Below are 24,949 nucleotides of genomic sequence, written 5' to 3'. Positions count from 1 at the left end.
CTGGAAATTATTCTAAAACCGTACCAGCAAAGTTCAATTTATTTCAGAATAGTACCAATATAGATGTACTTCAAACAAGGTTGATGCCAACTGAATATGGGAACCAACTAGAGCCAAACAAGTTCAAATGATAGAGCCCAAGTTGTTGCAATAAAATGACTCCAGTCTACTGCACATAAACACTCTAAAATTCCTTCTACGAGCTACTATAAGGAAAAGCCAAGCTGAACCAAAGTGGTCACCTTCCCTATAAATCCACTGCCTGCAAAGTGTGACTGCAATACTAGAAATTGATCCTCTGTCGTGCTCAAACTATATGCATAAGAACCTTCAAATCTGATCTTGTTGAGGGCAACGTCCCAACAAATCTGCTCTCAATACTAGGGTTTGCGTCCTAAGTGAGGAATGATCTTCCAAAGCAATGGCGTCCAAAATAGGTTGACAAAATGATAAAGATACTCACCTTTAGGTTACCATCTCCTTATATCCCCTCTCCAAGGCAAATCGAACCCTAAATGAACCCTAAAGTGGATTAAATAATACAACATTATTTTCCCAATAAAGGCATCCAAATAGAAGGAAATCGTTACTTTATTAATGACAAATAGCTCCAAGCATCAAATAAGTCCCGACAAGTGATAATCAAATAGTAGAGACTGAGTTCTTTCCAACAAGCTATCACACATAGGCAAATCGATCCAAATGGAGCCAGAAAACTCCTTATTACTCCAAAATGGCTAAACACTTAGCCTTATTTAAATTATTAAAATGCTAACTTAGGAGAATATTTAAATATATTAAAGTATTTCCCAAGTAGCCAACGAACAACCCAAACACCTTTAAAACATGAAACTGAGTTTGTCACTTGCCTGTGACTAATCTCGAACAACCTAGGCCATCTGACAGTCTCACCCTCAAATCTAGGGATACTCCTAAAAATAGGGAACACACCCAAATCTCCTAAAATTGAGACCAGGGGATGATCTCATAGAACCTCGACTCTGGAAACGTTACCACATCCTAAAAGGTAGGAATCTCCTCCTACAATCAAGGAACTACTCTCAACTAATCTACTACTGCCTGTAGTACCAAATCCGTACACTAAAAACCCTGACTGAGTCCCTAATCACCACTGCCCGCCTACGAGACTCCATAATAGGCTAAATCTCATGTCACCACTAGACAGAGCTAAAGAGGGGACATGACCATGTATGTATGCGTATGCATGTATACCAGTTCATATAATGAACTGGTATACATACATGCACATATGTATACAAATTATCAAATCAATCCTTGAATTCTAACCAACACTACCATATCTTTAACATCATGCAACGAACCTTAACAGGCTAGAGAATAAATTTTAAAATATTAATACATTTGGTTGAGACTTTCTAAAATTTTGAAGGTGTTGGTGCTTTTGTTTTGCCCAATTTTATCCTTTGGTCTCTATAAATTCCTTAACTTCTCTTCCTAAAAGTCGAGCCTTGACAAGAACCTAGAACCTCAAGGATCATGTAAAGTCCACTCCCACACTCAACCTCCTTAAGAATTGTTCCTTACTGGATGTCGGGCCCCAACTTGAACATGGAACCTCAAGGGTTTGCTCCCTGGTCCACTTCCACCTGCAACTCCAAAAAAATTGTTCATTCCTAGAAATTGGCCCCAACAGGAACCTAGAACATAAAACATTTTTTTCAAAATGAATTAAGTGCCAAAATTAAACACCCAGGGTTGTCTCCCAACTACAACCATTGGTGCAAGAGGCCTCCCAACTAGTAGGAATCAATGGTCAACCCATCATTTAATCTATGATCCCATTTCGGGCAACATTCATCCTAGGTCGTGGATTTTGCACTACTTCAGTGCCACAAACTAGGGTTTCATCTTAATAAGTGTTATTGTTGGGTTCAACTCACCGTTTAAGTACTCATTTTGATCACTGGGCAATTCTTCGATGTGGGAATTATTTGAGTGACATAGATCGTTCTCTACATACGTACTAACATGACCATTGTAATTGATGTCTTCCAAAAGTAGATTTGAAGACTCATAAATATGAGAGGAGTCATGTCTCATGAAGAGACATGTCTCTATAATTAATCATCAATAGTTAATATATTAATTATATAAATAACCATATGCATAATATATATATTATTATATATGTAATATAATATATATATATAATGATGATTTACCATCAATAATGTATCTCATGATCGAATCAATCTAACTGCAACTACAAACTTAACACTCCCTTTTAGTTAGGGAGGGTTGATATTGAACACATTATGCTCTGAGTATATGAAGAGATATCATCTTAGTATGATATTCCTGGAATGGCATATTTAAGGATATCAACATAAATCCATCAACTTAGATGTTATATTTCAATATAATCCAAAGTATGATTCAACAAGAAATATCAATCATATGATATTCATCATACATATATTCTTTTGGTATGTGCACTGGCATCAAATCCTTGATGCCTACCAAAAGAATATGTTATATCCTAGAAGGATATGAGTCATCTGATTAGTTATCCGATTTCCAGCACTCCAGGACAACAATTTAATATAGTCTATCAGATAACAAGAAATCACAATGTCATGGTCTCTATCATGACAAGAAATCACAATGTCATGGTCTCTATCATCACAATTTAAGGATATCAACATAAATCCATCAACTTAGATGTTATATTTCAATATAATCCAAAGTATGATTCAACAAGAAATATCAATCATATGATATTCATCATACATATATTCTTTTGGTATGTGCACTGGCATCAAATCCTTGATGCCTACCAAAAGAATATGTTATATCCTAGAAGGATATGAGTCATCTGATTAGTTATCCGATTTCTAGCACTCCAGGACAACAATTTAATATAGTCTATCAGATAACAAGAAATCACAATGTCATGGTCTCTATCATGACAAGTATCGTGAACTCCGGCACTCCGAGACAACAACTTAATGAAGTCTGATCATGATACGTTCGTTATCATGGCTTCAACACCCTAGGACAACAACTTAATGAAGTCTATCATGATAACAGGTCTACCATTTATAAGATCATCAGCTCACAATGGTTACCTTCTATCTGACCATGATACTTTTATTATCATGACTTCCGACACTCTGGGACAACAACTTAATGAAATCTGTCATGATAATAGGTCTACCATTTACAAGATCGTCACCGTACAATGGTTACCTTTTGTTTATATGTCAATAAAAGATCATCACTTTTCATTACATATCATATGCGAAATAGTTACCCCCATGAACCAAGTCAGAGGGTGGTACAAAGGCTTTCACCTCAATTCTCTCTCATAGAGAAGAATGCATTACAAAGAATTTCACTTAGAACATCTCATAGAGAAGATATCATTCACAAAGAATTGCACTTCAAAATTCTCCCTCTGAACAATCATCGCGGGAAGTCAAGTCCTCTAGTTACTGCATTAGAAGCTCTCTTCGCCCAAGAATGCCTTTCGAACTCCCTCTAAATCCGATATCAATCCTCCGACTTTTTGGTGATGTATCATTACTTCCTTGTGATATACATAGGAGTAGGCCCATCAAAATCATGCAGTCACACACATGTATTTCTAGATTCCCTCTTAGTATCAATCTTCTACGCTCCCGCGTTGCCTTAGAAGTGTCATACTCCTTAATGTAGAAGGATCTCATAATCTCAATCATCAAAGATATTTGCTTCAAGAACCTCACTTTATCCATCTTGATCATCAGCATCTTTGGAGCTACTATCATAAGATTGAGTCTACACAGTATTTGGTAGCATGTGTAAAGTACCAACCTTCTTTTCCTTCAAGAACATCCTTAGACATAAAGGAAAAGATCAAGGCAAAAATAACTCTCATAGTATGTATAGGATTATAAATAAATGAATAGATAAATGTGAAAGTTACGAGTACTTATCTATCCATGAGAGTCATGGAACATCTCCTTTCTAAAGATGGTTCAAGTGGGAATGAAACATTGGTTATTATTCCCCCCCAATGTAAAATCCCCACTCTTATATCGTTCAACACTTTTGCATCACATCAAATATTACAACTTCTTTCTAAGTTCCAACTTGCTCTTTTCATCCATTGAAGGTCCAAACATTCATTAAAAAGAAAACATGTCCTTCCATTTTCTTAAACTTATCCACGATACGCCAATATCTTGATTATGATTGTGCCACATGAATGAATCTACAACTCATATATTGAGTTTCATTCATCAAAGAGAAACTTGTAGATGGTTCAAATGAATTCTTAAAAGCTTTGTTAACCTCTCACAACAACTCAAATTTCCTTTGTTCATGCAAAGGTATTTGTTTGATCTTTGGATTAAACCTATGTTACGCACATCTTGCAATCTGTGTATTTCAAATTTATATGCTTGGTGAATCCATCACAACATGGTTTACTCCCTCTGAATTAATATGATCAAGGTCACCAAAGGTTGACTGAATCATATCCTCCATATGATCCCTCTCTTTCAAGGTTGCCTCAAATGTCAGCCTCCCTCTAAATTTCTGATTTTGTCTGTGCTCCAGAAGGCATACAACAACTCCCATGAATATGAAAAAAAAATGCAATAGTAGTTACCCACATGGCCGGACAGAATAAGGCCCATGGTTCACTTAATCCCTCATTTGCTATTTCTCATATAAGGAAATGGCCCTTAGAGAGGGAAGATGATCATTCTTCTCCTCAGCTTTCAATCATTGTATTGCAACCTCTTCCTATTTTCTATTGAGTTTTGGTTCTATCCTCTCTATCATGTGATCATCATTATAATATTTATTACATTATTAGGAGACTAATGTCACTTTCCAAGATCTCAACTCAAGTATATGGTTTCCTCTCAAAAGTACATGAACTGTATGTCTGTTAATGATATATAACCAGATTGCAACAAATGATTACTTGTACCATCTTGTGTGAATAACAGAGTTAAATCTTGATATTTCTTCCTCAAAGTTCTTATTTTATCTCTCCCTCCATATTCTAAGCTTCCATGGGGATCATTCAATTCATCTTTCATACTTGATGCATCGCCACCATAAACAAGTAGGATCAGTATCAACCATCATCCATTCTGTACATATCCAGAAATCAATTCATGTCATGCTCAATAAGAGATTCTAACTGGGACACACTCCTAATAGTGGTTTGTTTGTGCAGAACCATATAGAGTTTTGTGAACTCCTCTTCCAGATCAACATGGTCCAGCTCTATCATATTGACATAGGCTAGTAAGAAAGTATTACTCCAACACAATCATTGATAGTGCATTGCATCTTGTCAAGCCAAAATTGCATCTGAATCGAGCTCAGTATCCCTGTGTAGCAAACAAATATCTACTTTGTTCCTGTGTTTCTTGAATGCAATCAGATGCAAACCAGATGTCTAAACTAGGCTCACTAATTCAAAGTCACTCGTGCTAGGATCTGACTATTGCTAGAAGTCGTTAAAAATTACATTCCTCATTCACCTGTATTGTGCAACAAGTATGCACTATCATTAGATATAAATTAACACATAGTGATTAGTCTGAGAAAGTATAAACTCTGCGCTCATTTGGTCATGTCGCGTGTATGGTAATAGTTTTCTTATATGCCTCGTGCATATTATGTTGCCTCTTTTAAACTTTTGATATGGAGATCATACTAAGCCATTCATGAACTACAACACATTCTGTCATGATGGTTATTATACAGAACATCTCAATCATGATTCTCTTTCATGTGAAAACAATCTTTCTTGACTGGCTATCATGCATTCACAAACTTCAAGAGATGTTCAAAGATTATACTTTGCTTGCAATCATTGGGAAAACGAGATGAGGAAGACGTTTTCTTTTACTCCATAATGTCATTTTATTTCATCAGCAGGCATGATAATAAGTTTTATAACACCGTCCTCTATTCATAGATTTCATAGACCTGCATCAACAACATAGCATTAGTTAGATATAAATTATCAGGAAAGATTGAAGCCATGAACATATATATTTCCTGATCTGACAGTTCTATAACTTCCACTATTGGGCATATTGATCTCCTTGTATTTATTAGTCAGGTAGCATCCTGAAGACATTGCTATCAGACATTTTATACACTAGCGCCAGGTATCAGGCTTTCTATTAAAGCTCTTCCTCCCACATCTTCATCCTTCCGCAATGGAAATAGGACCATTCATTCTATGTTGTGACTGGGTGCATCAACCGAACATCTGCGACCATTTTGAATTCACTTCCTCAGACCATTCAGAAAATAAATCCTTGGCAATATGCGATAATGCACATCCAAACATTCTTTGCAATCCTACTCGTGGTAAGGTACAAATCTTCAATACAATTCACTCTCAGATGCTTGTGCCAATAATTTTTGATGTTATTTGTTGAAAAATAAATGAATTGATATCTCCCATAATTTCGTTACTAAGGCAGTAGAATTGAATTTATTATGTTGCATCTGATGGCTTTTTATTTTTGCTCCTAGCACAATGAATCTAGGCACAAAATTGAAATAACTTGGTCATGATAAAAGTATCAAAAATAACTTTATGTTCTTTTAATCACTATTTTTCCCTTATTCAGAAAACATGACTGCCATCCAATATCATTACAATATGTAGATATATGAGTCTTGTTTTATTCCTCCAGAGCCTCCAATCATACACAATCTGAGTATATCTATTTTCCGTGTTGAGTCAAAGGCCAACTAAATTTGGAGACCATCACCTGCCATCCTCAGCAATATGAGAGTACTTCAGCATTTTTCCCATTGTTTGAATCTCTACATAGACTCCATATCTTCCATTTCAGGTATGAAATCTTTCTACTATGTCTTTGATTGCTTTCTTACATTCCTAGTTTAGCTCTGATACCATGTTAGCGTAACATGGATTGTTTTCTGCAAATGTACTAACATAGCCACTGTAATTGATGTCTTCCAAATGCAGATTTGAAAACTCATAAATATGAGAGGAGACATGAAATATGAACAGACATGTCTCTATAGTTAATCATCATTAGTTAATATATTAATTATATAAATAACCATATGTATATAATATATATATATATATATATATATATATATATATATATATATATATATATATATATATATATATATATATATATATATTATTATATTATTATATATAATAATAATATATGTAAATATATATAATATAATATATATATATATATATATATATATATATAAGAGAGAATATTTATCTAGTGATGATTTACCATCAACAATGTAGCTCATGATTGGAGCAATCTGACTGCAACTACAAACTTAACACTCTACAGGAATTATTAGTTTCAGAAATGAAAGAATACACAAAAACATTAGTTTCAGAGAAGCTGTAAGGAGGCAGACATAACATCAGATCTTTAAAAGGTTATTGTAAACTTGTTCATCTTTGTTGTAAATGTAAATACCAATTTCATGAAACTGACGAGATTTCAAATCTATTACAACATTTTATATGTCATCATCTTGTGTTTGTGTATGAACTTATTCAACTGATTAAGGCATAACTAAAAATATAGAAATGGAAATAATGTATTCTTATCACTTCAGATGCTGGATCCAGCTGGCATTTATTATTGTCTCTTGTCATCTCTCCTTGTCATTTATGACACTATTGACTTTGGATTCGCTTCAAATTCTCATGTACTTTCTCTAGTCACACAAAATCAAAACAAATCAGTGAGCACTTTCTTTAAAGTCTAGTTTTAGTTTATACAGATCATGATATCACCAAACATGAGGAAGATGATTAGAACAAAATAGGGAATTGTGTATCTTTCCCTCACCTTGCACTCATTGCAACAATGTTGAATCTATTAAAGTAATTGTTGCCATGTTCACTATTTAACGGTCATTTATGTATTGCTTGTTAGTTTAGTAACTATCCATATCTGCTTTCGGTTTACAATTGTTTCATTTAGAAACATCATCTTATAATTCCTTATTATGGAGCCTTTCATCTCCATTGCTAATACAACAAATTACCATTCTATGGTATTAGAACCAAAATACATTGTTTGGTGATGGTTTCCCAATATAACTTTCTAAAAGTTTTTCAAAATTGTGATATTGCTATCAAGATTTAACTATGTGATTTTGAGTCAAACTCATTGACCCATGTTTCATGAGTAGTGATTCAACATGAATCCATCTCTCATGAGAATAAATGGAACACTTAGCACTCATTGGATCTAGGTGATGCTCACAGCGGTGAAGCACTAGGACTCCCAGGAGGTCACCCATCTCAGTACTACTCTAGCCTGAGCGTACTTAACTACGGAGTTTCCTCCATGGTTAAACCCAAAGTTGCAACCCCATTTGCAAAACCTTTACTAAGTGTTGTGCCTTATGAACCATGCATTAGAAAGCCCCTTAAGCTCATCAATTGATAAGGCACAACACTTGGTGAAGGTTTTGCAAATGGGGTTGCAAGCTTTGGGTTTAACCATGGAGGAAACTCCATCGTTAAGCGCACTCAAGCTGAAGTAGTACTGGGATGGGTGACCTCCCGGGAAGTCTCGATGCTTCACCTCTGTGAGCATCACCTAGATCCAATGAGTGCTAAGTGTTCCATTTATTCTCATGAGAGATGGATTCATGTTCAATCACTACTCATGAAACATGGGTCAATGAGTTTGACTCAAAATCACATAGTTAAATCCTGATAGCTATATCACAATTTGACTTTCTGTAGAAATTATCTCCTACTTATCAGTTTTTCAAAATGTTTTGTATTCAATTTTTAACAAGGCAAATTGATTCTTCTTCAAATTGAGGGTTTCTTCTATAGGAATCGCATTTTTTTAGGCATCATTTCTCTAAATCGCATGCTCAAAGTTTTTTTGTGAAAGGTTAGAATCACATTCTTTTTTGGCGAGTTTTGCTGCAAATTGCATACCAAGTGTCATTTGAAAACTATGAGTATGTGAAGTTCTCAAGAGCATGAAAAACCGGAAACATTTTTAACCCATGTTTGGGTGTGGTTCTGGTTTTTTTTCGCATGGTTTGAGGGTTTTCTTTGCAGCGACATCTCTACAACTCATGGGCTTTTCTCTGCATTTTTTGCACATTTCTTAAGCCACATTGGTTTTTTGTGGGAGACTTTGCCTTTTTTCTTCATAGCCGCGTTGTATTGATATCAATTTTGTACCCCTACATAACATATAGCAATTGAATACTTGATATGGAATATCAAACACTCAATCCCTCTTTTGAAAAGTAAATACTCATGAAGAACATGAGAAAAACTCTAAGGTTCCTTACACTTGTGGATACTAACTCGGTTATATTAATGTGATTTGTTGGTTAATCATGTACGCGGGCTTACGTTATTCATTCAAAGATAACTTTGTGGTACTTTGCTTTGCTTGACTTATTATTTTCTCCTTGATCACTTTCACTTTCAACTACTCCTACCACTAATTGCTTACCACTCTACTACCACTTCTATGAATGAAGAAATTAGCAAATGGACAAGGATACAACCAAGGGAAAGCTTGCCAATGGCACTACCTCCATTGGTGCAATGATTCTAAGGGATACTCTTAGGATTTTCACACTAACACCTATCTCCCAACCCAACTTGAAGTACAAGAGGAAAGATGAAATGCAAGTAGAACTTAGGAGCGATCGAACTAGATTAACATACAAGGCTTCCTAACAAACCGCTAGGATGCTAGTGGCCTAGTATGTAGATCCCTATCAAACATTCACTAACATCATCATACAACTAGCCATCTACTTCTACTCTAACAACATGAAATAAAATCTGACTTTAATTTGAGAGATGAGAAGAAACATGCAAATACACCAAAATGATCGTGTATATCCACCATGCAAGCCACAACAATGAATAAAGAACAATTTTGATAGTATTTTGGCAACAATTCTCCAACATAACTCTCCTTTACAAATGAGAACAAAATGGCCATTACAGGGGCCAAAATTACAACCAACGGTAGAGATTAAGAGGCAAAACCCACGATCCAAATCGAATCCTAGAAACCCTAATTAGGGTTGCCACCCCAACAACCAATGAGAAGACACCACCTCATCAATGGACCAATGAAAATAAGGAAAAGTGGCAACCAATGAGAGGCACCAAAATGGTAGCCAATCAAAATCAGACACGTATCCTACCCAAGAAGTAAGAGAATTTGCCAATTGGACTTACATCAAATGATCTTCTAATATAATTCTACCCTTTTCTTTCATCTTCTTAGCCAAGGCAATGAACTTGGCTAGCCTGTCATTGACTTCCTTCATGGGAGGGCAAGACGTGTGCTTCATCTTGAGCTCAGCTGAATTCATCATATTGTTCACTGCTTGTAGTGTCTTCTCATGATCCTTCTCATATTCTTTCGCATATCCGATAAAGGCATTGACGGAGGCAAGGGTGCTCAAATGCTTCTTCTTGATGGCAACCTTCCCCAACTCATCCAATCTCAATCCAAACTATGTTTCATTGATGTTCTCCTCTTTGATATCTTCAAAATCAAGTGCAGCCCCAACATCGCCCAACATGGTTAAAATGGAAGTGTCAATGCCTGGGCTATGTTGTGCAATCTCATTTCATATCTCTTCAAAAGTATCCTCAATCTGATGGTCAAGGCAACATACCAAGACTCCACTATACTCATTCCCTTTCATCCACCAACTTGGTCCTTTCCAAATATCTCTCTGGCAACCCAATAAATGTTCGTAGCTTGGGAATAGCTAAGTCCTTGACTAGAAGGAAATCCTTCCACTCCCCTTCAAATGTTCTAAATTTGTCTCTAATAGCCACTAATGACCTGAATGTCGAGATAAAGGCAACAAATTTCATCCATCTTGAATTATATCACTGATCCAATCTTTGGCTTCGTGCAACTGAGCCGATATCTTTTCTATGTTGCTCCCACTGTCTTGCGGAAGGGCTACCTGATGCAACTGTTGGATAGGCTGGCAATCTCTCCAATATTTGTTTTCAACCTCCAACTTTACAATCCTCTCATTTGCCTTCCTCAACCTCTCTCTAATTGAAACCATGCCTTCCTGGATCTCCTCACATTCCATGTCATATGTGATTCTTCCCAAGTTATGCTCTACCATCTCATACTCCTGGGCTACAATCTCATCCACTGTCTTGCTAACCTTTCGTATAGCAATTTGAACCTTTCCATGATCCTCATCATCACTCCTGATTACCTTCGCCACCATTTTTGCAATTTGTTTTTGTTTCTCACTATCTTCCTTTTCCACTAACCCTTGAATATCTTCAACTGTTCGGTCACTCACCACCTCGCCTCTTGGCATAAGCATTTGCCTTAACCATAGCAGTGTAGTGCATCTCCCCAAATCTAGATTCGGTTCGACTAGCAAAGCATCACCAACGACCTCAGGCGCTTAGCTTACTTCCTCGATATTAATTGGTCTAATCTCCTCTTCACTAGTCACTGTCATATCATCTCCAAATTGGTCCTTCAAGAGAGGACAGTATTCGGTACTGTCACTGTAACCACTTGATTCCGAATCAGAACTCACCTCTACCGAGACCCTTTGTCCACTTGTATTAACCTCTTAGTTCCTTGCCTCAATTATGCTCTCCCTTAACGGTGTTGCATTTTGTCTCTTTGCTAGAGGCTATTTATGTTCTTTACTTTTCTCAACCTCCAAATTTCTCTTCTTGCTCTAAACTACTCTTTGTTGCTGGCTACTACCTCCACCTTTCTGTCTGACCGACTCTGCTAGACCTTCTTCCTCCAATTTCATTTTCTCATAAGTAAGGCGTACCTTCCGACTTTGTAATTGCCTTAACTTCTCATTGTACCATGACTCAATGTGTAGATCAACTGTCCTTGTAACTGCCTCTAAGGAAGGATCCTGATGATCATCCCAATCTACTAGACCCAATTTTGTTCCATCCACTGTATTATAATCTTCCCTTAGCACATTTTCATCATCTTCATTGATTGGGAATATCAAGGCCTCTCCATCTGATTGCCCTCATCATGCCCACTAACAATCTTGACAAAGCTAGCTTCCTCACGTCAAAGTCATCATGTGCATTGGCCCAAAAATCTTCTATAGCAGGAATATGTTTGAACGTGTTTTTGTGAGATGCCTTGATAAGACCATTAGGATTGAATCTTTGTCTTGCTCTATACCATGCTAGATGATACCACTCTAACTCCTCTGAAGCAAATTGGGGCAAGTATCATTGCCTATTCCAAATGAGAAGGTAATTCCTGTCTCACCTTTAAGTTTCATCATCTTGTCATAGTGCTCCAGTTGCCTAGCCAACTCCATCAAAATTATCCTATTGGGCGGGTACCTTGGAAGTCTCTTGGGACAAACTATACTTCCTGCTACTCTAATATATGTGAATTGCGAAAATTGGATGAACCAACTCCCATACTTTTTAACTTTTGCTTCCGCTTCTAATGAGAGCCTCTTAGCAGGTGTCCCTTGTAATATCCTTAACATCTAGATTCATGGCAAAGGTGTCATAAAACGTCTTATAATCTTTGGTGTTGTGCAAATGAAGTTGTGGATAGCACTCATGCACCAAACATTGCCCTGGCCCATTGCTAATCACTCCTAAGGCCTTAAGTCTAAGATTTTTATATAGTCTCACAATCAGATAGAAAAGATAGGATCCCATGTAGAATTGCTTTTGAATTTGTATTGTCCTTAGTTGCAACTCTAAATTTTCACTTATAATTCTAGCCCAATCAAATTTTCTCTTTCCATTTTCAGTTTCATCAATAAAGCAATACATCCAGTTCTCGAATTGCATACCTTGAGCCTCACCCATGATCCAGCTGAGAAGCACAATAAGATCGCCATATTCCGATTTGAAATCCGACTTGGTGAGCTTTGACAACTTGGTAACTCCCCTCTTGCCTTCGTGTAACCAATTCTACTTTAGATGAATGAAGTAGGCCTCTTGATTATCCTAAAAGAACTTGGCCGCCCGATCCATCATTACCACTATCATGCCTTTATGTTGGGGAATATTGAATACTTCTTCGACCACTTGCTTGCTGATATTAGCCAACACTCTCTTCCCTGACTTGGTCACAATATCAAACCAAGTTGCACACTCCATTACCAATTCTGAGCAAGGCAAGGTAGGAGAGAAAGCCGCCACATGTACAATTCCGCTCTTGTAGATCTTTGCCATGGGGGATCGCCCTTCCTTCAATCTATCCTTCAACTGTACCATGTTCACTGTGCCGATATTTGTATCACTTATTCACCTCACTTTCGAAAATAAGGTGGTCTTAGGCGTCATGTCTTCCTTGTCTTTTTTGGTCTTTGTTGCCTTTGGGTACTTGCTTGCACTAACATCTACCATCGTAAACACTTATTCCTACCCCTCCGTTCTAAATGATATGGACTACACTTATCAATTTCCAACCTTCTTTCTATCGATGGACTCTAGCTTATTTCTACCTCTCCAAATCCTATTTCTACATTTATCAACCTACAAACTTCAATCCTAGGGGTGGGACTACGACTTCTTTTTGTCTCTTCATTACCTTAGGATAGACTACACTTATATCTCCCAACTCCAATCCTAGGGTGGTCTAGCTTATTTCTACCTCTCCAAGTGTTCTATCATGAAATCTACACTAATATCTCCTAACTTCAACCTATCAATGGAAATGATGAAGTGGCAAATGAATAGTACAAGAAGAAGATAAGGGAAACGAACCAAGCAAAAACAAGGAATAAAATCCGCACTTTAAAACCAATCTTCACCTCTAAAAATGAATGAGAATCTTACCTTAAATCTGCCTTCTACCAACAATCGAGCCTCTTCAAATTCAGATCTGATCTCAGAAATTTCAATCCTCCTTCAAAATGTGATGCCCTAGCAAATGAATTGCTTGCCAAATCTGCCCTAAATCAGAATTCCGACTTCCCAAATTCACCCACAATTGCCAAAAATCAGACCTTAAATTGCTTTACCTCTTTACCAAATAAAATTGCCATAGCTAGAGGTAGAATTTGCAGCCCTAAGAAGAAAAATCAGACCCCAAAAAATCGCCCAATCTTGCAAAAAGTCGGGTCTGCTCCTCCAAATCGCCTTGAGGCAGAAATCACCCATTCAAGGAAGAAGAAAACACTACCAAAATGCAAAATCAAATCCCAAAAAAGCGCTGCCAAGGAGGAATTTGCCCAGCTGGAGGAAAAAATTGCACAACCAAGCAAGAGGAGATGAAATGAATGAGGAAATAAGAGGGGGGAAGCCCCTTCTTATATCCTCCAGTTGATCTCCAGAGTGGACCGACCTGCCTCGAGGGAAACAAAAATTAAGTTAAATCTCCAAAGATGACCCAGTCTTACATAAAACGCAAAAATAACCAAGCCCCATAGTGAAATTGGCCCATTTAATTGTCGGTTTGATCTAGAATTGCAAAATAGAAACAAGGTAAGCCTAGGAGATGTCAAAATTTTCATTTAACAACGTTTTGGCAATTAAAATATCATTAAAATCAAATCTAGCAAGCCAAAATCAATTTTTAATTCCAAATTACCAATTTCCTTTAATATTTCTAAAATCCTCTAGGCAAAATTTCAACCAAATTAATGAGATTTTGCAATTTAATCCAATTTCAACTTTGCAATACAGTTTCAATTTTTTAACAAAATAAATCCTTTTCTTGGCAATTGATATTCAAACTCTAAATCCAATTTCACTATCAAAATTTCTTTTCACCAAAAATTTTTCAAGATTTTCCAAAACAACTAAATCTAAAATTAATTTTGAAAATGCTCAAGCTTATACAATTATTTCAAATTTTCAAAAATCCATCTAAGTCCAAAATTTGCAAATTTACCCTACCAGATACCATTTGAACCATCAAAAAAATGTGGTTGAATCCTACTAGGCCTAAAGATAAAATTACATGTTCCGAAAAATCAAGTCTAGCACCAGGTGAAAAATAAACCGAATCCCCTTCTAGCCCGAAGGCATCCAAGGTGTAAAATCGTCAATTCAAAAAACTCTAGACAACTCCAAATCTTGTTAAGGCAACCGAAAATTTCCCAACACTCACAAAAGTTGCCGAGGCTTGCCTGAAAAGGGGGGTCCCCAAAAATTTTGGGGCAATGGTGTGAAAACCTCACAACACGTTTCTCTCCAACCCGCATTGGCATTTTTGCATTTCAAAGAGAAGCTTCTACAAAATTATGTTCATTTTGAGAGGATTCCATAGTATTTTCTAGAGGACTTCATGATGCACTACCTTGGCAAATTTTCGCTACCTAGGGTTTTGGAATTATTTTCTACTTCAATTTTTACGCAAAGGTTTTGTTGAAATAATCTCCTAAAGATTTTTTACAGATTTTTAGCATAATATGTGGTTTCAATTTCTATTTATTTTTTCAAAAAAAACAGAGTTATACTTTCTACACTCAAACACCTTCAGATTTGTACCATAAATTTTGTTAAAGAAAAATCAGAATCGCAGCTTCCGGGGAGGTTGACCTCATTTTCTGTGTCAACGGAAAAGGGGAGGGATGGCATTGTTGACTAACATTATGTTGGAAAGCAATCAACACTTCAACGGAAAGAATTTTAAGATTTTAACACGTGGAAATAGTGGGTGCTCATGGTTTTGAGTTCCAGTGTCTGGGTAAGATCATTCTAGGTAATGCTACTCCCAGAGTAGCTGACAAAGCCCAGGACAAGTTCAATGAGAGCAATTGGAAGCAGTTATGCTCATCAAGTTATCACTTATCAGTCACCGTCAACATGCTTCCAAATATGTTGTCTGGCAAAACAGCTATGGAGTTCTGGATGCATCTTAAGGATCAACATGAATAGCTAGACAAGGGCGGAGCATTCTTTATGGAAGTTCTTTTATGAGTTCAAGTATTAAACTGAACACAACACTGGTCAAGACTAAAGATAAACTAGTGGGCCATAATGTCCCAATTGATGTGATGAACAAGAAGGATCATTAATATGCAGAGAATTTTGTTGATGATCAGCCTTTATACTAAGCATCAATTTTGTCATTCTTGCAAGTATTCGGAAGGGATTGATCGAAAATATTAAGCACTTCTCCATGGTCTTATTGATATCATGACATCTTGGATTTGTCCAGTGAAACTTTGTAAAGGCCAAATACCAGTACAACCAAAATATTGCTGTTCATATTAACTTTGACAGAAACAATGTTAAAGCTTGCACAGTTTAAACATCAAAACATATTCATTTTATGGATTGTATCATATCTGATATGAAATGCAAAGATTGTACTCAGAAGAAAATGTACATAGTATGTTTTGGAGCATACCCACTGGCTTGTGCAAATTTTCCTCGCATCAGATGGTCCAATGAAACAGATCTTATCTATCATGTTGAATGCTAAAGAAAATATTTTTTAAAGCAAAACACATAATACTCTTGCATACTGTTCTCTCTGATATATGTGTATATCATGCATAATACATATCATAATCAGTTTGTAATTTTCATTATTAAGAGCATCCCATTCATATAAATTATTATGAAAAGATATTTTAATTACCTGACATGCTGCCCACTCGGACACATCATATATCGTACTTTCCATACAAGCATATGCATGCTTCTTTTCCACCTAAGAAATGGATGGAACAAAAAGAAATCATTAGTGTATTGCTCTAAGGCAAGAAGATATTTATGCAAAAAGCATAATAGAATCTAGTTGAAATTCAATTCAAATTAGGAAGTCTACTAATACAAATTGACCATGTGTGTGTGTTGGATAAAAGAATTGCATCTAACAATCTTAACTGTTGACTGAATTAATTTCAGAATGGACAAAGGCCTTATATTTCAGAACTAATATGATTTTATAACAGTAAAGATATCAAAACTCTTTAACAATATACAGATTTTATAGTATGCCCCCAATTACAAGAGTGTGCCTCCATGTAATTGGCTTTACCAAGAAAGAAAGCAATAAAAATAAAATGAATTCACAAAATAAGTGTGGTGCTGGAAATTTATTTGGCAGAGGCTTAGTTGCCAAAAAAAACATTGAAGTTTATAAGCCATCTTGGCTGCTTTGTGGAGCTTTTGTGGAAACTTTGATGATAGGTGCCCACATAGGATAAATGTTGTGATGAGGATCCCACATTAAGCTATTGCTATTGACATAATGATACTGGATTACCATTTAATAATGAAGATATCATATTATAGGATAAGAACCACTCAGCATCTTAATCTCCCAAGCATAGAAAAATGTAACATGAATCAAACTAGAAAACAACTTGGCAAGGTACCAAGATGTGATTGCATTTCTTTACAGTTGTGCAGATTATTTAAATTTCAGTAAATGACAAATGGTTCCCACAAACACAAAGGGATATAAAGCTTAGTACGAAATTGACATACAAAAACAATCAGATATAAAAGCACCCAAAACATACAATCTAAATGCTTTCTTCATTATTTCAAGAAATAATACTTGAAGTGCTCTCAGTACTAAAGTGCATGCGTTTAAAAAAGTTGAAAGTAAAACATCACAGCAAGGAAGGGAACAAGTTCAATTGCAACACACATAATAATACATTATTACATACTATACAGAATACAGTATGTCTCCTAGAGAAATTTATTGAGTAAAAACTAAAACATTGAATATAATGCCTAATGTGATTCATATTGAGCTCAATATAATCAAAAGCAGGCGTAGCTCCAACACAGCAACATACGAGCCTTAACTCCATGGAATTGTCACCTTCTATATACTTCCCCTAGAATCAACTCTTCTCCTTCCATAATATGCTGGAACAGATGTGATTTTAATGCACGTTTGGTGTTTATTGGATTTCCAACCTTTAATTTTTTACATAGTTACACCAACTTGGGGGACGGGGGGACAGGTTTCTAGGCATGGGGGGGTAGAGGGGCCTCAATTTGGGGACAGCGAGGGGACTGCAAGGGGACGGCAGTGGGGGGCAGGATATATACTATATACTATACATGTGGTACTTAAAATGTTAGTTATGAAAAGATGTATAATAATATAAGATATAAAGATGTATAATACTAATTTACTAAATTGAAATACTTGAACATTAAATATGAAAATGGAACAGTGAACATTGAACAATAAATATTAAAATTTTAAATACTCAAATCAGCAAATGGAAAAGTGCCAACTTCTATTATATAAATGTTAAATAATAACAATTGTAGATATCACAAGTATGAGTATCTCATCATCTTTAGCAGCGTGGTATGATATTCAATACGACCAATAGAATATTAAAAAAAAATCTATATTTATTTGGTTGTGTTGAAGATTATAGCTGTGATAGAGATCTTTATCTCTTAAATATGGACGTTATTATCGTTATGGTCACCTTCACTTGGAGAGGACATTTTATGATAATAATTGTAATATCAATTATAAAGGCATTCAAGGCATGGAAAATCGTAAAGTTGCATATTTTAAAATGAAGAGTAATGGAAAATTTCAAGAGACCTTCGGTTGTAATGTGAAGAGTCTCTCTATGTGTTACATATATTGATCAAGCGAGAGGCATTGCACACTTTAACTTTTATGAGAGGTAGAGGGGCCTCAATTTGGGGACGGCGAGGGGACTGCAAGGGGACGGCGGTGGGGGACAGGACGGGGATGTATATACTATATACTATACATGTGGTACTTAAAATGCTAGTTATGAAAAGATGTATAACAATATAAGATATAAAGATGTAAAATACTAATTTACTAAATTTAAATACTTGAACATTGCATTGAACATTAAACATGAAAGTGGAACAATGAACATTGAACAATAAATATTAAAATTTTAAATACTCAAATCAGCAAATGGAAGAGTGCCAACTTTTATTATATAAATATTAAATAATAACAATTGTAGATATCAAAAGTATGAGTATCTCATCACCTTTAGCAGCGTGATATGATATTCAATACGACCAATAGAATATTAAAAAAAAAAATCTTTATTTATTCGGTTATGTTGAAGATTATAGCTGCGAAAGAGATCTTCATCTCTAAAATATGGACGTTATTATCATTATGGTCACCTTCACCTGAAGAGGACATTTTATGATAATAACTGTAATATCAAATATAAAGGCATTCAACATGCACTGGGGCATGGAAAATCGTAGATTTGTATATTTTAAAATGAAGAGTCATGGAAAATTTCAAGCGACCTTTGGTTGTAATGTGAAGAGTCTCTCTATGTGTTACATATATCGCATCAAGCGAGAGGCATCGCACACTTTAACTTTTATGATCAATAAAGTGATATTTTGTTGGGTGGTTGGGTTTTTCCCCTTCATTTGGAAGGGTTTTCCTAGGGTAATATTTTGTTCTCTTGTTTCTATTTTGGCTTTTCCTTATTGTTGTTCATCATTTTTATTTCTATGCATTTATCCAACATGGTATCAAAGCCAAGTTTGATCGCAGCAATGACGGAAGTGTCTTCTCTTTTTAGATACTCAATGAATTTTGTTCTATGTTAAATTTATGTAGCTCCAATAGAGCTCATTTTCTTGGAGCTATTATTTATATTTCAGTTGATCTCTGTCTCCTTTTCATTGGTTCAAGCTCTTGTGTGATTATCATTCAGCTCGTGCTTCTTTGGAAATGTGCATCAACCTTCTTTAGTTATTTGTTTCCTTCTCCTCCAGTCATCGTGTGGACTCCGAATCATGTTTGAGGAAATGTTTATAAAAATTTTATAAGGTCAACCTAATAACTCTTTCACTTCAGAGAGATGCATAGTGAGCATCATGTAGAGAGAGTCAATGATGTCATCACGTTGAGAGATTCTGTGATGGGAGTTAGAAGTCATGTTGAGAGAATCCATGATAAAAAGCTGGTTGTAAACCTTAATAACTTGCCATGTTGAGAGATTTTATGACAGGATCGTGTTGAGCGAGTCCGTGACGAAAGCTGATTGTGATTCTTGCAAGTTTTTCACGATGAAAGCTTCCATGACAACACCATGTTGAGTGAGTCCATGATGAAAGTTGATTGTGATTCTTGTAGGTTTGTCATGTTGAGAGATTCCATGACAGCATCATATTGAGTGAGCCTGTGATGAAAGTTGATTGTGATTTTTGTAGTTGGTCATGTTGAGAGATTCCATGCCAGCATCATGTTGAGTGAGTTTATGATGAAAGTTGAATGTGATTTTTGTAGGTTTTTCATGTTGAGTGATTCCATGAACTATGTTTTGGATCTATGTGATCAAAATTTATCATTAACATATTTTTGTTGCAGCCTTATGTGACTACTTAACTAAAGATCTCTCTCTTTTGCTACGAGGGAGTGTTGAAGATTGTAGCTACGATAGACATCTTTATCTCTAAAATATGAGAGTTATTATTGGTATGGTCACCTTTAGCTGAAGAGGACATTTTATGATAATAATTGTAATATTAATTATAAAGAGGTGTCATTCTACATGCGTTGAGGAATGAAAATTCGTAGAGTTGTATATTTGAAAATGAAGAGACATGCAGGAGACCTTCGGTTGTAATGTGAAGAGTCTCTCTATGTGTTATATATTATCGCATCGAGTGAAAGGCATTGTACACTCCAACTTTTATGATCGATAAGGTCATATTCTGTTGTGTAGATGGGTTTTTTTCCCTTCAATTTGGACAGGCTTTCCTAGGGTAATATTGTGCATCTCTTGTTTCTATTTTGGCTATTCCTTATTGCTGTTTATATTTTTATTTTTGGGCATATATCCAACAGGTTGGACAGGGGACGACCGGTCGTCCCTTAGAGGCATTGAGGGACCTGATCCTATCCCCTTAACTCCTCAGGAGACGCTGAGATGTCCCCTTGTCTCCTCATGGGACATTGGGACGTCCCCCTAACTCATCTAGAATGATGCCGGATTGGTGGAACTGCTGGAAACGCCGGAACAGCGTCCCCCCATCCCCGGTCCTCGTCTCGCTGTTTTCTTATTACTTTTGCCTGTACCTTTTATTTGTCTTTTAGTTATGCTTAGATTGTTTTCTTGAATATTGTACCATGGAATAGACACAACCTTCTGTACACCCCCCCTAGAAGGGTTGCCTCCCCACAGTACTCCATTCTTTTTTCCCAATATGCTGGAGACCATGGACTTGTTATGCACATTTGATGTTGGTTGGACTTTCAACCTTCCATTTTCCAACCTTGCTGTTAGTTGTACTTCTATTTTTTGTCAATTTCCTTGCACTGGATAGAATTTTTATTCATTTTCCTATGCTGTATTTTTTCATGTCACTTTCCTTTGCCCTGCTTATTATTTTGTCCTTTCCTTATGCTGAAATGTTTTTCATTTTCTAATACTAGACTATTCTGTCTTTTCTTTGTTTTACATTTTATGACATATTCCCAGATTGGCACAGGTTGGACAGCGGCATGCCATTTCTGGTCATAGCTCAAATAGTCATGAACTATATTGAATCTCTCAGAATAATATAGAATTAAATGTTTGTCTGTAGTCAAAACTGCTCCAAGTGCAAATTCACAGATCTCAACCTCAATCTTAAAAGGGCAATGGAGATCCAGTATCATAAGCACTGACCTGAAACAAAGTTTTCTGGTTTGAGTTCATCAAGTTGCCACATTTCATTGGTGCTACCACACAAAATTTGGTAATACGTACAAGCACTATGTGAGAAACAAAAAACATGGCTGTTATAGATGCCCAAGGACTCGTGAAAGTGAAGAAGATTTACATGGGACCCTGAGTAGTGTATATTCTGCATGGACTAAGGAAGAAGCTGCATTTTGTATTAGAAAAAAGTAGACTACATTTTGCACAAGACCAAGGCGAAGGCTACCATACAATGATCTGTATCCTCTTGTCACGTCTTGTTATATATGAAGATGTCATCAAGAGAGCTAATAACAAAGTTATCAATGGTGACCCAGGGTGTGGTTTCCTTGGGTGTAAATGTAGCAGGAGCAGTGGTAACACTTAAAGAGATAACTAGTCATTGCTAAAGACCTCTGGACCTGATAGCAGTCTTTCCATGTCAATAGGGATAGCTTTAATCTAGCCATTCTAGTTTCACATTAATCTTTGTGAAGAACATGGCACAATTGAAGCTGTCAAATGACCATGATTTTATTCATGGAGCAATAATCTATAACGAAAACTCCATGTTCTAGCCTTCTTTGCACAAGAACAATGGGACCACAACATGCCAATGCACTAGATTTGGTATAGCTTTTGTCAAGCAGCTAGTGATTTTGATGTTGAATCTCCATTTGAAAAGGTAGACCTGCAATTCAGATGACTCCATCAAAGTGGTGATCCTCGTAGCTGGATGATTAAGCATTTCACCTAACAATGGAAAGGGATTTCAAATGGTGACCTGAGATTTTATGTACGTTCATTCAAGAGGGCATCAAGTTCTCTGCAAAGCAGTCACTGTAACAAAGGATATATTGCATTGGAACAGAAGCTCTGCACTGGTACTAGATATCATTATCTTTGAAGTGATTTCTAGTATTGGATATCACGTTCATGAATAGTGAGGAAGCCAAGCTATGGCCTAGACTAATAAACACAAATTTCTGTCACAACTAAATCACTTTTCAAGAAGATTACCACAAATACCTGAGGAGTTGCATACTTGATATTCATCCTTAAAAGGCTTTATGGCTTATAAGGATTCAAATCTACTGAGTGATGCACATCTATCTGATATTGAAGAAAATCAACAATGTATAATTATGAATATAGTGTAAACAAGGTGGTGTAAGAAAATTTAAAATTCTTAATGATGCCTACAGTAAAATGCTGGAAAAATATTGCAAAATTAGATAGAATTATGAGATCATAAATAATGATTATCTATGTCAGGTGATGTTATCAATAATGATGATCCCATTCTTCCTTGTATCATGGTTTGAAACTTTGAATATCCTCCCAAGTATCCATCCTAAGACTGCCCTCCATTCTCTTGAAGATGAAAAAAACAATCTTTGGGAAGCTTTGGACATTGTCTTCCTTCAAATCAAACAAATGTATATACATAACAACTAAAAATAATGATGCAAACATTTCTCACCAATCCTCAATGATTTTCTTGAAATCTGTCTTTGGGGCACCTCATCTTCAAGATTCAAAGTTTATAGAAATACCTTGGATATGACTGCCCGTTTGAGTAAAAAGTGTAAGAAATAACTATGCTAACCATGTGTTTCACATTTGCAAGATCCAAAAAAAGAATGATTGTTGGGGTACAATTTTAGATTAAAAACGAAAGGTCAACACATGCATGCCAAAAGTTGCCACCAGGGGCAGCATAACTGAAACCACTTGCTGGTGCCATATGAAACCATAACAAAGTTCTTAATCGAAGTACTGAAAGCTAAAGTATCTGAAAAACCTCTATTGTGTTCTTACAAGGCTATTGAAAATACTCAAATGAGGCATTTCTAGATTTCCTCCTTACTATTGTGCTTTTATAAATGCAATGTAAGCTCTTAATTTACCTCAAATTAAAAAGTTAAAAAAAAATTATCATCCCAAAGTTTATTAGATGAGATCCAATAAGGACTTTTCACAATACTAGAGATTCTGAGACTCTTAGTCTTATGAAACCATAACAAAGTTCTTAATCAAAGTACTGAAAGCTAAAGTATCCGAAAAAACTCTATTGTGTTCTTACAAGGCTATTGAAGATTCTCAAATGGGGCATTTCTAGATTTCCTCCTTACTGTTGTGCTTTTATAAATGCAATGTAAGCTCTTAATTTACCTCAAATTAAAAAGTTAAAAAAAAATATCATCCCAAAAGTGTATTAGATGAGATCCAGTTGGGACTTTTCACAAATACTTGAGATTCTGTGACTGTTACAGTCTTATGAAACCATAGCAAAGTTCTTAATCAAAGTACTGAAAGCTAAAGTCTCCGAAAAACCTCTATTGTGTTCTTACAAGGCTATTGAAAATACTCAAATGAGACATCTCTAGATTTCCTCCTTACTATTGTGCTTTTATAAATGCAATGTAAGCTCTTCTTAATTTACCTCAAATTAAAAAGTCAAAAAAAATTATCGTCCCAAGAGTGTATTAGATAAGAATCCAATGAGGACTTTTCACATTACTTGAGATTCTGAGACTCTTACAGTCTCATTTCTTCAAGAGGTCAAAAAATTTCAGTTTCAAGCTATGAAACAATCTTCCTCTTAAGTTGACAGATAACTGAAAACTGGAAAGAACAAAGATATAGATTAAATCAGCCTAGATACCTTTTGTGGCATTCCAAAGAACAAAATATGGTCATAGCATTCCATCCATCCATCACCATCTTTTGCCTGATGATAATCTTCACATTCCTGATACCATTTGTTACACTTTAGAGAAATACGGCTTCCAATTACAAATACACTAACATTTCCATATACAGAAAACTAATGAAAAATCAAACCTGGCACCATCTTGCTCGGGATTTGGTTCTATTTGTAAACATCCATTTATGTGATTTATTGCACTTTCTGCAAGCTATTATCCTTGGTCCTGTAGAAACATCCTTCCTCTCTTTCTCATAATTATGAGAATAATACTCCGAATTGTTGCGGCTTCCATTCTGGATCAGTTGATTTTGTGGAGAAAATGAAAATCACTAAAAAAATGATTTATCGGTAGGGGAATGCAATCATTTTAACTTCAATTATATTACCTTCAATTCAAAAGTAGATTTAAAAAATGCAAAACGAAGTGTTCATACTTAAAACCATTTAAATCAAAGGACAAAAAAGACAATAACATGAATGCAAATTATGAAAAGGACCTAAAAACTACAGAAGATAATAGAAACCTTGTAAACATAACTAGCAGTATCTGTCAATTTCAAGTGTGAGTCACTTGACTTTGTAACA

At 35.8% G+C, this 24,949-nt stretch overlaps 1 protein-coding gene across 1 annotated transcript in view; it reads right to left on the bottom strand.

Annotated features, from left to right (window-relative positions):
* Window positions 1-24,949, bottom strand: part of LOC149528716 (uncharacterized) — a 108,633-nt gene that overhangs the window by 57,794 nt on the left and 25,890 nt on the right. Inside the window, exons 6-8 of the mRNA XM_089811768.1 lie at window positions 24,499-24,657; window positions 24,320-24,406; window positions 16,608-16,679 (exon numbers count right to left, since the gene is read on the bottom strand). Coding sequence (XP_089667894.1) covers window positions 16,608-16,679; window positions 24,320-24,406; window positions 24,499-24,657 — 318 coding nt within the window. The remainder of the gene's footprint in view (window positions 1-16,607; window positions 16,680-24,319; window positions 24,407-24,498; window positions 24,658-24,949) is intronic.

Source organism: Cupressus sempervirens, chromosome 11 (assembly GCF_028749045.1).
Source record: "Cupressus sempervirens isolate cs-2001-9-10 chromosome 11, ASM2874904v1, whole genome shotgun sequence".
NCBI classification, from domain to species: Eukaryota; Viridiplantae; Streptophyta; class Pinopsida; order Cupressales; family Cupressaceae; genus Cupressus; species Cupressus sempervirens.
This window is presented reverse-complemented; position numbering and strand designations above follow the sequence as displayed.